This window comes from Acomys minous, assembly GCF_964271855.1.
Source record: "Acomys minous genome assembly, chromosome: 5".
Taxonomy (NCBI): domain Eukaryota; kingdom Metazoa; phylum Chordata; class Mammalia; order Rodentia; family Muridae; genus Acomys; species Acomys minous.
In genome coordinates this window covers 24,214,707-24,230,154 of record NC_140494.1, presented here as the reverse complement: position 1 = coordinate 24,230,154, position 15,448 = coordinate 24,214,707, and the positions used below count along the sequence as shown (strand labels likewise).

At 40.6% G+C, this 15,448-nt stretch overlaps 1 protein-coding gene across 1 annotated transcript in view; it reads right to left on the bottom strand.

Moving 5' to 3' along the window:
• Nucleotides 1-15,448, bottom strand: part of MYO3A (myosin IIIA) — a gene marked incomplete at both ends in the record, with an annotated part of 161,408 nt that overhangs the window by 45,706 nt on the left and 100,254 nt on the right. Inside the window, 2 exons of the mRNA XM_084781810.1 lie at nt 8,924-9,068; nt 13,843-14,053. Coding sequence (XP_084637936.1) covers nt 8,924-9,068; nt 13,843-14,053 — 356 coding nt within the window. The remainder of the gene's footprint in view (nt 1-8,923; nt 9,069-13,842; nt 14,054-15,448) is intronic.

Here is a 15,448-nt window from a genome sequence, read left to right as displayed (position 1 = left end):
GCAAAATGAACAACTAACTGTTTTTAAGCACATGTGGGCACATAAAGCTCATCATCCCTTGTAAGCTCTTGGAAACACATTTAAAGAAGATGGTGAAAAGAGTTGTGAGCTGCACTCAGCTCAAGTGGTGAGAATATGCACCTCTGCTCTGCTTTCACTGTCTAAATTCCCTTTAGAAAACAGGGCAGTGCTCCCTAAAGCTCAGGGACCATTGTGGATGAGGGGCAGGGAAGACTGTAAGAGCCAGAGGTCAGGGAAGATGAGAGGGAGACAGTGCCTTCTGGACATGACAGGACTACTGCACTCAAGAACTCAGAGCAGCTGTGTTTGTCTGCACAAGACTTGCCTGAGATCAAGCCAGGCAACATTTTGTCATGGAGGAGCTCACAAGACCCAAGTCTTAACTGAAGAGCTATGGACAGCTGATTACTTCTGAGAGAGGGCAAATCAGTTTTCTTCGAGGGCGTGGCTCCTGGCAGATCAACTAAGCTCCACACACTCATATTTAGACGTATACAGGCAATCCAAACTGAAGGTCATTGTCTCTCTCTCTCTCTCTCTCTCTCTCTCTCTCTCTCTCTCTCTCTCTCTCTCTCTCTCTCTCTCTCTCACACACACACAAACACACACACACACACTAACACACATGAGACAAAATTGGGAGGAGGCATTAAGGGGAAGCATGAAGGCTGGGAAATAAGAACAAAACGCACAGTATGGCATTCTCAAAGAAATAAAAAAAAGTGGTTGTTTTTTTAAAAAGAAAGGATGGAGGTGGAATGTCAATTAACTACATATTAAGAAGGAAAGGAAATCAGGAGGCTCTGAAGGTTCCTCAAGTTGTGTTTTTCATTGCACTTTGAGTGTGAGTAGGCAAGAGAGCACATATGAGGTACATCCCAGAGGCTAAGGCCCAAAGTGCTTAAACACTCAGTGCTTTAATCATCGTCTTCTCCCCAGGGCAGGTCCAGGGTAACCCACTGCGCCCCCAGATTCACACAGTGGCACAGGAGGACAGTCCCATATACTGATAGAGGCACAGACTTCCGCATGGCTTCTAAGTGCAAATTGGAGCACACCTTCTTCAGCACAGCTTAGGAACATGAGAAGGGTCCCCTGTTTGCATTTTGGTTTCCCTCTTCTGAGAGACCATCCCTTAAACCCCCAGACTAACTTAGCTAATTCCTTTCCCCAACTGGTCACTTTCTGTGCACCCTACCATACTTTAAATTATTTTTATAGGGTTTATAGTGTTTGTACTTATTATTTTCCATGTTCCTCGTGTAATAAAAATTCCATGAAAACAGGAGCTTCCTAGTATTTACTTCTGTATCTAGAAAGACCCTGACATGTTAAACATCACATGTATGCGCAGTCCACACTAGCTCCAGTCTTATGTCCAGGCCCTAGCATCCGATGTGATTGTATTAGAGAAAGGACTTGAAGGAAGCACTTTGCAAATGAGGTCTTTACGGGTGGAGTCTACTATACATCTTGATTCCCACACACAGAAGAGACCCCTGAGAGGACAGATGGGTATGATGGGCGTAGTGACTCTGTAGAGATGCCTAGGGAGAAACCAACCACATCAGCGCTTTCATCTCAGCGCCTCAGCCTCTGGAACAATGAGAGAATTAAATTCTGTTGGTTCTACAAAGTTTTTTAAGGTCTGTAGTATTTTATGACAGCAGCCCCAGCAAATTAGTACAATGAGTTTTCCGGATTCTTTCTGCCTATAAGAATTGTTAAAAAAAAAAAAAAAGAGTTTCCCACAAATGACAGCTCATGCTGGGTAGTATGTGGGGTAAAGGGGGACACTCATACATTGCTAGGAGTTCATGCTCACACAGCCACTGTGGAAACTGGTGTGGTGGCTCCTCAGCATGATGGGAATCGATCTGCCTCAATATCCAGCTATATAACTCTTGAGCACATACCCAAAGGATGCTTCACCCTACCATAGAGACAGCTGTTCAACCACATTCATTGCTGCTCTATTCATAATACCCAGAAACTAGAAACAATCCAGATGCCCCTCAAACAGAAGAATAGATAAAGAAAATGTGGTACATTTACACAATGGAATATTACTCAGCTATTAAAAATCGACATCGTGAAAATTGCAGGCAAATGGATGGAAGCAGAAAAAAAATCATATTTAATGAGGTACCCCCCCGACCCAGAAAAATGAATATGTATTCATGTATATGAGGATATTAAATGTTAAGTCAATGAATGATAACCAAGCTACAATCCATAGAACCACAGATTATAGACACAAGAAAAGGGGACTAGAGAAAACAGATAGATATTATTAGGAACGGGAAATAGAATAGATATTTATGGATGTATGTGTGGTTGGAGTGGGAGGATCGGGTGGGGAGAGAGTGTAGTGGGAGGGAATATGGGGAGAGACAGCTAAAAATAAGGGCCTTTGGAGGGGTAGTTTGGAAACCTAATACAGGAGAAACCTGTGTGTGTGTGTGTGTGTGTGTGTGTGTGTGTGTTGATGAAGGTGATTTAAATAAATCACAAAATAATGGGAGAGACACAACTTGTCATCTCTTCCCACCAAATGAAGCTTCAAGTACAGAGTTGTTGGACAAAGAGGCCCCATGTAAACCTCCAAACAACCGAGGCTCACTCTTATGTTGATGCTGATGCCAAGTCAGAGAGTCTGTTGCACATCATGGACTTCAGATGACACTGGTCATTCATTAGCTTATCCTTGACAAAGAATCTAATATGAAAGCATTCTGGACAACTGCTAACAAAATAACCGTGTTTTTATTTGACCTTCACTTTGTTGAAGTTTGGAACGAGACATTGTGGAATGGTGTCCCCTAGACAAGTTTAGTCAGTCAGAAAAAAAAAAGTGTATTGCAGCATTTCAAGTTAGTCCCTTTCTGTGTAAGGTTCCTAATCTTGAAAAACCCTTTTAAAATTCAGAATGTTTCAAATCACACACTAGAAATGACATGGCTTATTCAATAGCTGGAGCCGACAAAGAATGGATGTCCACTTACAGAAGAATGAAGTTAGATCCATTTCTCTCATCCTGTGCAAAAATCGATTCAAAGTGGTTCAAAAGCTTTTAATGTAAAGCTTGGAGTGTTGAAAATATTAGAGAGAATCATAGGGAAAGTACTTAAAAGTGTAGGATTTGACAAAGTTGCCTGAAAAAGGACTCCAATAGCTCAGGAAATAATCCCAAGAGTTGATGAATGAGATGGCATGAAATGGTGAGGCTTCTCCACAGCGAGCCCTCAGGAGAATGACTAGATGGCTATCAGGAGCTTTGCCAGCATTAATTCAGACGAGATGTTAATATGCAGATTATAGAAAACAGGTAAACATCAAAAGCTCCAATGGCCAATCAGCAAATGGACTAACAAACCAGAATGTTTTTAAAATAAGAGATACAAACGGCCGATCAATACTTTTTTAAAGTTTTTAAAAATAGTATCCATAGCCATTAAAATGCAAATTAAAAGATACTTTAAGGTTCCATTCGCTTCTGGTGAAAATAGCTACGGTCTGGAAAAAGAAAGACAACCAGTGCTGGTGAGGATCTGGGGGAAGAGGAGCCCACAGTCAGTCCTGGTGGGAGTGAAAACTGCCCAGCCAAACTTGGAAATCAGTATGCAGGTTTCTCAGAAAAGGAAAAGTTGAGCCATTGTATAACCTAGCTATACCACTCTGTATCGGACTACAGAGGTGCTTGTACAACCTTGTCTACTTTTGTGCTATTCCCAAGAATAAGGGAAGAAAACCGGCCTAGATGCCCATCAATGGATGATAGACAGAATTGTGGTACATACACAATTTTATGTAGCCATAAAGAAAAATGAAGCCATGAAATTTGACAGAGACAAATGGTGTTTTCTCTCGTACAGGAGTTCTAATGTTTAATATTTATACATACATATGGCTAACCAGAAAGGGAATCTTAAGAGGGAAAAGTGGTTTTAAAGAAGACAGGAGAGCAGACTAGATATACTTGACATGCAAGTGGGCAGGGGGCTATTTGGAGTGTAAGGTTCCCAGGGGAGGGACAGGGAATGAGGAAGAGAAGTTGGGGCTGAGCATTAATAAAAACAAAGTTTGCATGAAAAAGCCATGATAAAACCCATTTCTTTGTATGTTAGTTAAAAACAAACAAAATCACAGCAATTACATGGATCTATGCTAACTGTACACTTCATAGTAATTATCTTTAATGAAATGGCTCAGTGGTTAAAAGCACTGTCTGCTCTTCCAAAGGACCTGGGCGTAATCCCCAGCACCCACATGGCAGCTCATAACTGTCTGTAACTCCAGTTCCAAGGGATCTGACACCCACATACCAAGGCACATAAAAAAACTAATATAAATTTTTTTTAAAAACATTAGAAACAAAACGAGATCAAATGGCCAAAATAAGTACTAAAAATCCCCATATCACAGTGAGAGTGTTGGCTCAGCTTCATCCAGGAAGGAAAAGCAGACTTTGTAAGTGACAGGGATTCTGAGATGAAGAATCTGTCCCCCGCCCCTTGCTCCTGCACACCCTGATCCTGGGAGCGGGAGGGAACAACAGACGCCCATCAGGAGCTGCCCACGGGGCTTCAGAGAATGATTTGGATCCAAGCTTCTGCATTCACTTGGTAAGAAGTTGAAGGTCTATTTGGATGTGCTATCAAATAACTACTAAACCTTGCCGGAGTTTAGTGATAAACAAAGATTTGTTTATCAAAGGCTTCTAAATGTATTTGACTGTCTTAATAACTGAATAAAGTGCCCAGCAGGCATGGTGGTGCATGCCTTTAATGCCAGTGCTCAGGTGGTAGAGACAGATAGGCAGATCTCTGAGTTTGAGACTATCTTGGTCTACAAAGATCCAGGACAGCCAAGGTTACACAGAGAAAGCCTATCTCAAACAAAACAAACCCTAAATAAGACCAACCAAACAAGAAAGCCTGTAAAATACTTTTTATTAATTGGAACACATACACAAAAAAGAGAGAAATTATCACCAGTATACACACAGTTTTAACAGGGAAGATATTAGGACATTACAAAAAAAAAAAAAAAAAAAAAAAAAAAAAAAAAAAGAAAGAAAGAAAGAAAGAAAGAAAGAAAGAAAAATCACTCTTCCGTAAAACAACCTGGGGTCATTTATAAAAGGCTTGTTTTTAATCACCTACACAGTTTTGTTTTTTTTTTTTACAGCAGACAACTACTGACTTCTTTTACTTGATACTATTAAAAAGTCTGAAATGTAGGCATTGCATTGAGTGCATTTTTATTCTTCGTAAGTGCTACAATTATCTGCGGAAGCCTACGTTAGAAATGTGCAACACTCCAGGCTGTGACCAGCTGGGGACAAAGTTATCTAGATCTCTTTCCACAGGAGCAGCCATAGCAGTAAATTTTCATTTGTTGCTTTGATATGTGTTTTAGTTTCCTGCTTATGAAACATCTTGACTTTCAGCTCTCACTCACAGAGGCTTATTAAATTATATATATTTTAATATATATATATATCTGTGTAGAAGCAAATATGAACACATCACCTTGAAAGCCAACTTTAGACCAGTTAATGGCTAGTCAGATATGTTACTTTAATGCACGGAGAAAGCTTATTGAAAGTATTAAGAGTTAAATACAGACACAGAGTAGGTTTTCAGGATTCTAAAACAATGCCTTGCTAGCACCACACATCTTTACTGAGTGGCCTGTGGTTCTTAGAAACAGTGATGTTTTTTTCCAATTCAAACTATAGTTGATGTGTTTTCCCTCAGTTTGAACTGTAAACGAGTAGGGAGGCTTCGTTCACTGGGTGCCATGTTCTATACCACAGTGAGTGCACACCATTATGTATGTAGATGAGAGAACACACCCCACTACAGCATGAAGAACCTTTGGTGATGGACTCACATTTCTAACATGGCACATGTGTCTACACACAACTCAAACTTACTGACACACCTTGATTCCTGTTGGGGTCCCTCTCACAGGAAAGAAAATCAGAACACATAAACACCACACACACACACACACACACACACACACACACACACACTTGCACACACCTCAAACAAAACCAACTCCTTGGCTATCTATTTCCTGTGGAACTTCAGACTGAGGGCTCTTGTAGGACAGTGCATTCTCACTGCCCTTTGCTGCCCTAGGCTCTATGAACCAAGAGCCTTTTGGAAAATATGAAGATCAACAGCTTGTCTATTACACAAATAACAGGGAAGGCAAGCACGAGTGTTACATCTGTACAACTAATAAAATTGAGAAGACCATGCACTTTCAGTTGCAGTTCATTAGAAAGATTTCAGCAATACATTTTTTTTTTATTTTTGAGACTAGGTTTCTCTGTGTAGCCTTGGCTGTCCCAGATTTGATTTGTAGACCAGGCTGCCCTTGAACTCACAGAGATCCGCCTGCCTCTGCCTCCCAAGGGCTGGGATTACAGGTGCACCACCACACCAGGCTTTCAGCGGGCCAGTTAGCTCAGGTGTTTAGAGCTTGGTGCTAATCACACCAAGGCCATCAATACATTTTTAAAAGATTCACTCAGGAACATTCCTCTGAAGGCTACAACAAGCCTGTAGTCCCCTTTTTTGTTTTCTGTCAGCCACAAGGTATGATGCTCCTCTGCTGAACTCCAGCTGCCCTGAAGTGCTGCTCAAACACACAGGACAGCAAGCAGGGATGGAGCCCTCAACAGTCTTAAATGAAATAAGTTTTCCCTTTTAAGTTGCTCTCATAGATATTTTGGTGAAAGTGATGAAAATGTAACTAGTACACTGTAGTCTATTTATTCTGTTTTATAGCAAAAGGATGCTTTGCTCCTAAAACAGAGTAGTAGGAGTAAAACCAGGGGATGATGCTCAAAATACCTGTGTAACCAACTTTCCTATAGTATCCATGGAACACTGCAACAAAATTAAAACTGAGCTAACTGAAAAAAGGCCTTCAGAGTAAACCATTGTTTAGAGTTCAGTCATAGAACAATCTGTAGCTTTTTTTGTTTGTTTGTTTGTTTGTTTAAGTAAGACAAGTGCGTTACGTGTGATGGTACTGTCTAAGGAATTTGTGGTGGTGGTGGTGGTGGTAGTAATTTGAAGGCATTTCTTTTAAACCTCTCAAAGATATTTAAAAATAGCTATAGGATCATTTTCTTTAGCAAGCCCCAAAACGAAAGAAAAACATTAGGATCATGGGTGTAATGAAAGTTTACCAAAGTGCTCTATAAACATCAACATTCTATAAGATGTAAATATCAGTAACTGCTGACACATCTGCATATGTGTCTCAGGTGAGCTGCAATAAAAGCACAGACTAGCTCTACAGGAGAACAATGACAGCGATGTGACAGTACAGGCACTAACGTATCAGATGGGTGACGCGTGAGGACATATCCCTCTCTTACAGTAAAGTCCATAGACAAACACGTTCACTTATTTCAGTCTCTGTTTTGAATGGGTTCTGCATTGAGGCATTAGAGAAAAATGATATTAGTTTAATTAATACATTAAAAATCTTGTTATATGTCAACCTGTGAAAGCACTTAAATAATCATGAGATGATCTTGATCTTGGACACAGGAGTTTAAGACCTGGTGTAAAAGGCCATACCAATAGTAAGGCTTGGGCTGTTTCAGTGTAGTAGGGAAGGGGACGTGATGCTGTATGTTAAATATACTGAGGCGGGGGAAGAAGTCAGTGCAATGAAAGGCATGCTAACATGCTTTCTTGGAGGTCTGTGTTGGTCTTAGAGGTTTGGAGGCTGGTTGCGAGTACTGTAGAGTGACGGTCTTGACCATAGACACAAGCAGAATAAAGAAGGGCTTTAAGGTTTCTATTTGCTCTTAACTTTAAGGTGATTTAATGACGCATATGGGCATTGGGAGGATACTCATGGCGACAGGTGGAGGAGCGGCCAGAAGAGGGTTAGGAAGAGCAAGACACTGAATATACACTGGAACCTGGTATGGGGGAGGGGAGGGAGAACTGAACAAATGATAATAGAGTCTCTTAAATTTGTGTCCTTTTCTTGGACTAAGAAACGCTGAGATTGACACATTTCCTTGTGACCACAGTTTTCAAACTGCAGTTTTGAAATGAAGTCTGAACCTTCTAAATAAATAAAACTAATGCACCTCTAATTTACATAATTTAAATTAAAACATCAGTTCTAATCAGTAAACAGCAAACAAAGTAACATAATTGGAATGTGATAAATGGCATGTGGATTGATATTAAGTATGACTCTTTTAAATTTAATAAAAATAATTTACATAGCCTTAATATGACAGTGTGCCAAATGCAATTCAAGTCTCTGCTTTCTCCAAAAAAAAAAAAAAAATCCAACAACATTGTTGGAGCTGAGCTGTAAATTACACATTGTACCTGACAAAATGACTGCTTCATGGCATTTGCATCCAACCCATTATCGTGAATTCTGTTGCCTGGATACTAGGATTCGAAAGCTTAATGCACTGTAGATGAATATTGAAATTTCAAACAGAATTTCAGCAATGCATTCTTTTAAAAATATGGATACTGGCAGACACAAAGGAAATGCCTTTGTTTGCAGTGGCTCAAAGTGGTTAAGTTTTAAAATTCAGTGTACTGGTTTTGAGTGCAGGATACAGAACATCACATGTCTAGTCACACTAAACTCACACTGCATTTTCTGTTTCCATTTTTACTACAGACATAGAGAAAAGTAAAGGTTTTCCTTGTCTTTGAATGTTAAGGCATGAAATGTGTGGCCTATGTACTGTGTATTCTGTGTAACTGTGCACTAACACACACATGCATCCTTAGAGGACATACCTGCTCCCACGCAAACATATGCTGGCCTATGTACTGTGTATTCTATGTAACTGTGCACTAACACACACATGCATCCTTAGAGGACATACCTGCTCCCACGCAAACACGTGCTGGTTGAAATAGTACTGGATCTGCTCATTTGCAATGTTGATGCACAGCTGCTCAAAAGAATTTTTTTTGAAATTTTCAAAGCCGAATATATCAAGAATGCCGATGCTTAGCTCCTCATTCCCACTGGAAGAGTCAAAGAAGTGTTCGTGAGTTATCGCTCATTTCCTTAGCAGGTGATGTAGAGCAGGGGGGCTTGGGATTCCCATTGGTGACTGAGTTAATTAAACAAGTCTCTCTCCAAAGGAAGCAAAGATGACGGAGCTAAAACTAGCTTTCACAAGCGCACAGAGCAGTACTTTCCTTACTCTAGAGCTCACTCCCATCCTCCTGTATACCTAAACGGAAGTCAGGAACTTCCCACCACAGGCTGGAAGTACAAAGTCACAGATCTGTTTGAGTCAAGCATCAGAGAACAACCTGGCTGGCACTCAGAGCATTGCAGACATACAGACGACCAAAACCGTACCAGAGAGGCAAACAGTCTCTTAAAATTTATAATGCCTTTCTACAAGTGCCTTAATTATTCTCAGAGAACTGCTATTTATTATTTATTTATTTTCTTATTCATATTTTAATATAGATCACGTGATGATGTAGAGAAAAATACGAATATATAGGGATTCATCCCCCCCCAGTGGTAGTTTCTTTTTTTTTTCTTTAATTAAATTTTTTTTATTGGAAAATAAAATCATCCATATTACATCTCAATTGCTATCCCATCCCATGCATCCTCCCATTCCTCCCTCCCTCCTGCTTTCACCCCATTCCCCTTCCCTATGACTGTGACTGAGGGGGACCTCCTCCCCTTGAATATGATGCTAGGGTATCAAGTTTCTTCGTGGTAGTCTGCTATCCTTCCTCCGAGTTCCATTGGGCCTCCCCATCAATGGCCAAATATTGGGCACCAGAGTTCATGTGAAAGTCAGTCTCCAGTCTCCACTTAACTGTGGAGAATGTCCTGTCCCTTGGCTAGGTCTGGATAGGGGTTTGATGATGACTGCACATATTGTCCTTGGTTGGTGCCATAGATTGAGCAGAACCCCTGAGCTCAGATCTGCCCATCATAGTGTTCTTGTAGATTTCTGGGACCCTCTAGATCCATCTATTTCCCTATCTCCTATATTTCTCTCACCTTAGGATGTCCTCACCTCTATCCAACTTTCCTTGTAAGTGAAGACTTTCATGAGACATGCCTCTTGGCCTAGTGTCCAGTTATAAGTGAGTATATACTATTTGAGTCTCTGTGCTTCTGTGTTAGCTCACTCATTATGATCATTTCTAGCTCAATCAATCCATTTGTCCACAAATTTCGGAAATTCCTTGTTTTTTTACTAGATTCACCTTACAGATAAAAACTTTAAGCCAGCTGTGGTGGCGCACACCTGCGTTCTCAGCACTTAGGAGGCTGAGGCAGGAGACTTGATGGTTCAAGTCTGGGATGCGTAGTGAGGTCCTGCCTCAAAACAAACATAGAAATGAAAAATAAAAACTAACACAAGGGGGAAATCAAACAAACAAGCTTCAAATTACAACTAAATATTAATTTACCCATGAATTATCTCAAAAGCACATGCTTTCCATGACCCCATATTGCTATTGCTAATTCTGTTTCCTGAAAATTAGGTAACTGATGGAAAATTCTCCCCCACTCTCCCTCCCTTTTCTCCCTTCCCAACTTCCCCCAGTCCTCAGAAAGGAGGAGCCCTCCTCCCCTATCACCTGACCCCAGCCTATCAAGTCTCATCTGGACTGACTGCATCCTATTCCTCTATGGCCTGGTATGGCCACCCTGCCAGGGGGAAGTGGTCAATGAGTGGGCACCAGAGTCTATGTCAGAGGCAGCCCCTACTCCCCATATTATGGGACCCACAAGGAGACTGTCCTGCCTATGACTACATCTGAGCAGGGGGGTCTAGGTCCTCACCATACATGGTCCCGGGTTGGTGCATCAGTCTCTGAAGCAATGGTCCTAGATTTGTTGGGTTCATTGTCCCCTCCAGGTCCTCCAACTCTTCCATAAGACTCCCTGTGCTCCACCCTGAAGTTTGGCTGTGAGTCTCAGCATCTGCTTCAATCCTCTGCTGGGTGGAGTCTTTCAGAGGACATCTATGGTAGGCTCCCTTCCTGATCCTTCTCTTCAACCTCTTCTGGTGTCTATTCTATTTGTCTTTCTGAATGGGAATTAGGCATCCTGCCTAGGGTCCTCCTTTTCATTTAGCATCTTTAGGTCTGTGCATTGTAGTGTGCTTATCCTGTATTATATGGCTAATATCCATCTATAAGTGAGTTTATACAATGCATGTCTTTCTGGGTCTGAGTTACCTTACTCAGGATGGTCTTTTCTAGTTCCATCCATTTGACTGAAAATTTCAAGATTTCTTTTTTTTTAACAGCTGAGTAGTATTCCATTGTGTAAACGTACCACAGTCTCTTTATCCATTCTCCAGTTGAGGGACATCTAGGTTGCTTCCACATTCTGGTTATTACAAATAAAGCTTATTTATCACCCAGCACAAAACTAAAGTCCAAGTGGATTAAAGACCTCAACATAAAACCAGACACACTAAATCTGTTAGAAGAAAAAGTATGGAAGAGCTCAAACTTCTGAACAGACAACTTCCTGAACAGACATAAATAGCTCAGGCTCTAAGATCAACAATCAATACATGGGACCTCATGAAACTGAAAAGCTTCTGTAAGGCAAAGGACACTGTCAACACAATGACAGCCTACAGACTAGGATAAGATCTTCACTAACCTTATAACTGACAAAGGGCTAATATCCAAAGTATATAATGAACTCAAAAAATTAAACACCGACAAAGCAAATATCCAATTAAAAATGGGGGCTCAGAGCTAAGCAGAGAATTCTCAACAGAGGGATATTGAATGACTGAGAAGCACTTAAAGAAATGCTCAATGTCCTTAGTCATCAGGGAGATGCAAATCAAAACAACTCTGAGATTCCATCTTACACCCATCAGAATGGTGAAGATAAAAAACTCAAGTGACAGCACATGTTGGCAAGGATGTGGAGAAAGGGGAACACTCCTCCACTGCTGGTGGGAGTGAAAACTTGTACAACCTCTTTGGAAATCAATTTGGCCCTTTATCAGAAAAATTGGAACAGTGCTACCTCAAGACCCAGCTATACCACCCCTGGGGCATAAAGCCAAAAGATGCTCCACCATACCACAAGGACAGTCATTCAGCTGACTAAAATTTTTGCTTCTCTCAGTAAATGATAAACTAAAGTATATTTTTATGTGTACTTTAAAAAGAAACTACAAAAGCTTCCCTTTGTGGCCACCCTTTAGTTAGTGTAGCTCATGGTCAGTGCTGGGTGCTGAAGATGTGGGAATGGCATCTGGAGCCTGCAGGTGCTCCCACATTTGGGGAAAGTGACTGATTCTGGGCTTAGAGTGAAGGTGTAAGATTTCCAAAACTTCAATCCCACTGAGTGTGATGTTACACATCTATAATTCCAACATGTGAGAGGCTGAGGGAAGAGAATGTTCAATGTCAGCCTGGAGTGCACAACCAGACAACCACCACCACCACCACCACCACCACCACCACCACCACCAACAACAACCAACAAATCTTAGTGTCTGCCTTGACAGAAATAAGTTAAACTATCACAGCAGGTCTTGGTTCAGCTTTTAAAACTAATTGCAATAAAAATCTAAGTCTTGGCTAGTTTGGATAACATAAGGGCAATTCTTATTCAGAAGACATGTAGCAATGGGGTTCTTAGCACATCACCCTTTCTGGGTACCATCTAGTGCTAAGGCCGCAGATGAGAGCTGACAAAGTGAGGCCAACAGCTCTAATCATCTTGTCTATATTATGTGGAATATACAAAGGTCAAAACATTGCTGGCTTTCTCCATTTTTACAAAATGCTTAGTGTCATGGAGATGGCCACTAGTGAAAAAAAAAAAGCCATTTTTGCTATTAAGTCATTGTGGGCAAACAGCGTTGTGATCTGAGACTCAGCTTAGTAAGGCTCTGGGTGAAGTTTAGGGACATTGTGGCATTCAGTGAGTTAAGCATGGGGCAACAGTGAGTAATCCAGATAGCCTAGCTGTAATATATGATATAGGATTGACTTAGTGGAAAATAATAAAGAATTGTACACGTGAAGTGTGTGTAAGGTTTTTTTTGTTTTTGTTTTTGTACTTAGTAAACAGGTGCAAATGAAGACAAGGTCATCTTAATGTGCGCATCCATCTTGCTTTTCCACATGAATCATTTCTAAAATGCCTATGACCTATGGCAGAAAACACTTCAGGTAGAATGAACTTTGGTGGCTATGATTCCTGTCCTTCCTAAAACGAGATTCCAGGAGGACCACAGATACAAGGTCGGGTGTTGGTGCTCAGACGCATGCTACAATGACTATGACCTAGCACGTTCCTTGTGCATTTCAGAATCAAGTTTCCTTAGAAGTCGCAGCACCTGTTACTGCAGGGTGCAGTGAGAATTAAATGATGAAAAGTGGATTTGCTGTATAGTCCCGGTTTAATTCAGGCCCATGAAACAAAAACAAAGAACTGCTGGACTGACACTTTACACAAGTGTAAAATGGCACACACTTCATGGTACATAGTCTAATTAAAAGAACATCTGAACTAATAATACAGCGCCACACTTAAAATCACTTTCTACCGCGATTACTAGCGTTGCTACAGTTCTCATTAAAGCAATCAAGATGTCTCATAGCTACGTGGACTGGTAATGTGACGGGTGCTACAAGGAGACGAAGCATATCTGTAGGAACGCAACTTTGGTAATTATATTAAACCAAATCAGAAACATACTCAAAGGGACTCGTACAAATCCACAAGAGACACGCTGCCTAACGTTTGCAGAGAATGGTTGTATAACACATTTACCTTGGTGATATGTCATGCTTCAGCAGATTGTTAGTACAGTTCACTATCCAGCTAAAGAGACGTCCGTATAAAGTTTTAGCCATGGCATCTCGGACATCGGTAGCCTTTTCTACTGTGTTGGGCCGTATAATGGTTTCTCCTCTCGTGACCACGCAGTGCGATGTAAGAGCTTCCTGAAGCTCATCTGCTTGAATGCAAAGCAAAGACGCGGCTGCAAAATTCAACAGGTTATTCTTAGAGGATGGTGAAAATGACTCTACTTTCAGAAGACAGAAATGTCTACATTCAACCGCAGCCCCTGGCATTCCATACATATGTGACTATTTTGTGGTGTCCAAAGAAGCTACCGTTCAACATTAGTCTCCCTGCCTCTTCCTGAGTGTTCTTTTCTTGCCATCAATGGCCAAAACTGTGGCTTCTTTAGGCTACAACACAACAGCACAAGCCAAACTGTCTGGAAGAAGGGAACGGGAGCCCAGGCAGGCAGTTGCGTATATGAACACCAAATTCACCAACTTATGCTAAATACTTTTAAAGCACAATGGATAGGTTTGGTATAATTTTGATATGATTATTATGTGATTAGTTCTAGAAAGTAAAAATGAATTAGAAAACAACTTAGGGTTTGGAGGGGTCCTCAACAAGAGTATGTGAATGATGTTTTGCAACACCCATGTGACAGAGCAGGGACTTGGCTTTCCTGTACTTCTTGGTAAGCTTTCTTTCGGTTTCCATATTCCAAGTGCTAAAATTTGTCAAAAGTTGATACTAAAGAAAATATTTAACACTTAATGATGTACAAATATCATAGGAATTTATAGTTAATGATGCTGGAACTTAGTAAGGAAAATTTATTTTTTAAAAAATATAACAAGCATCTTTTTGTGCCGAGGACCGAGCCCAGGGCTTTGGGTATGCTTAGCCAGTGGTCTACCACTGGGCCATCTCCTCACCTACAAAAGGCATCTTTAGCTAAGCCTACAGCACATAGAAAGGTTAAATCTTCAAACCAGTTCCTTTACTTAAAAATTTCCCAACATTTTGAACCTAGACTTTTGACAATTAGTTTTGGTTGGTGACCAAGATCACTGAACTCTGTCTTAACCCATTTCTTCAGGTGGAAGAAGCCATATATGTTCCTTACAGAAATTTTGCCTTCCAACTTAATACAATTCACCTCTTTCCTTACTGGTATGGCTATTGTCATTATTCTGCTCAAATGTTGTACCCTAATATAATATCTTAAACATTTCCCATTTTCAGTATTGTCTATAAATACCTTAATTTGCAGAGCAATATTCTAGTATCTATATCAATATGTTAGTAATTTTAAAAACCATCGAATATTAAAATTGTTGCCCTATGTACATAATTGTAAAGCAATGCTAACATAACTCTCTTGAGCATAGAAGATCACAGAAATGTCACAACTGTTCCAAACTATGTAAACACATCTACGCTTTTCACAGAGCTGTTTAATTCCCCTCTAAGTATTTGCCAATTCCATTCTCATTGGCCAATGAAAATCCAAGAAGATAAATATAATTTCATGGGTGCCAGGCCAGTTTGATAGGAAAGGTTTTTATTCTATTTCAGTGATTCTCAA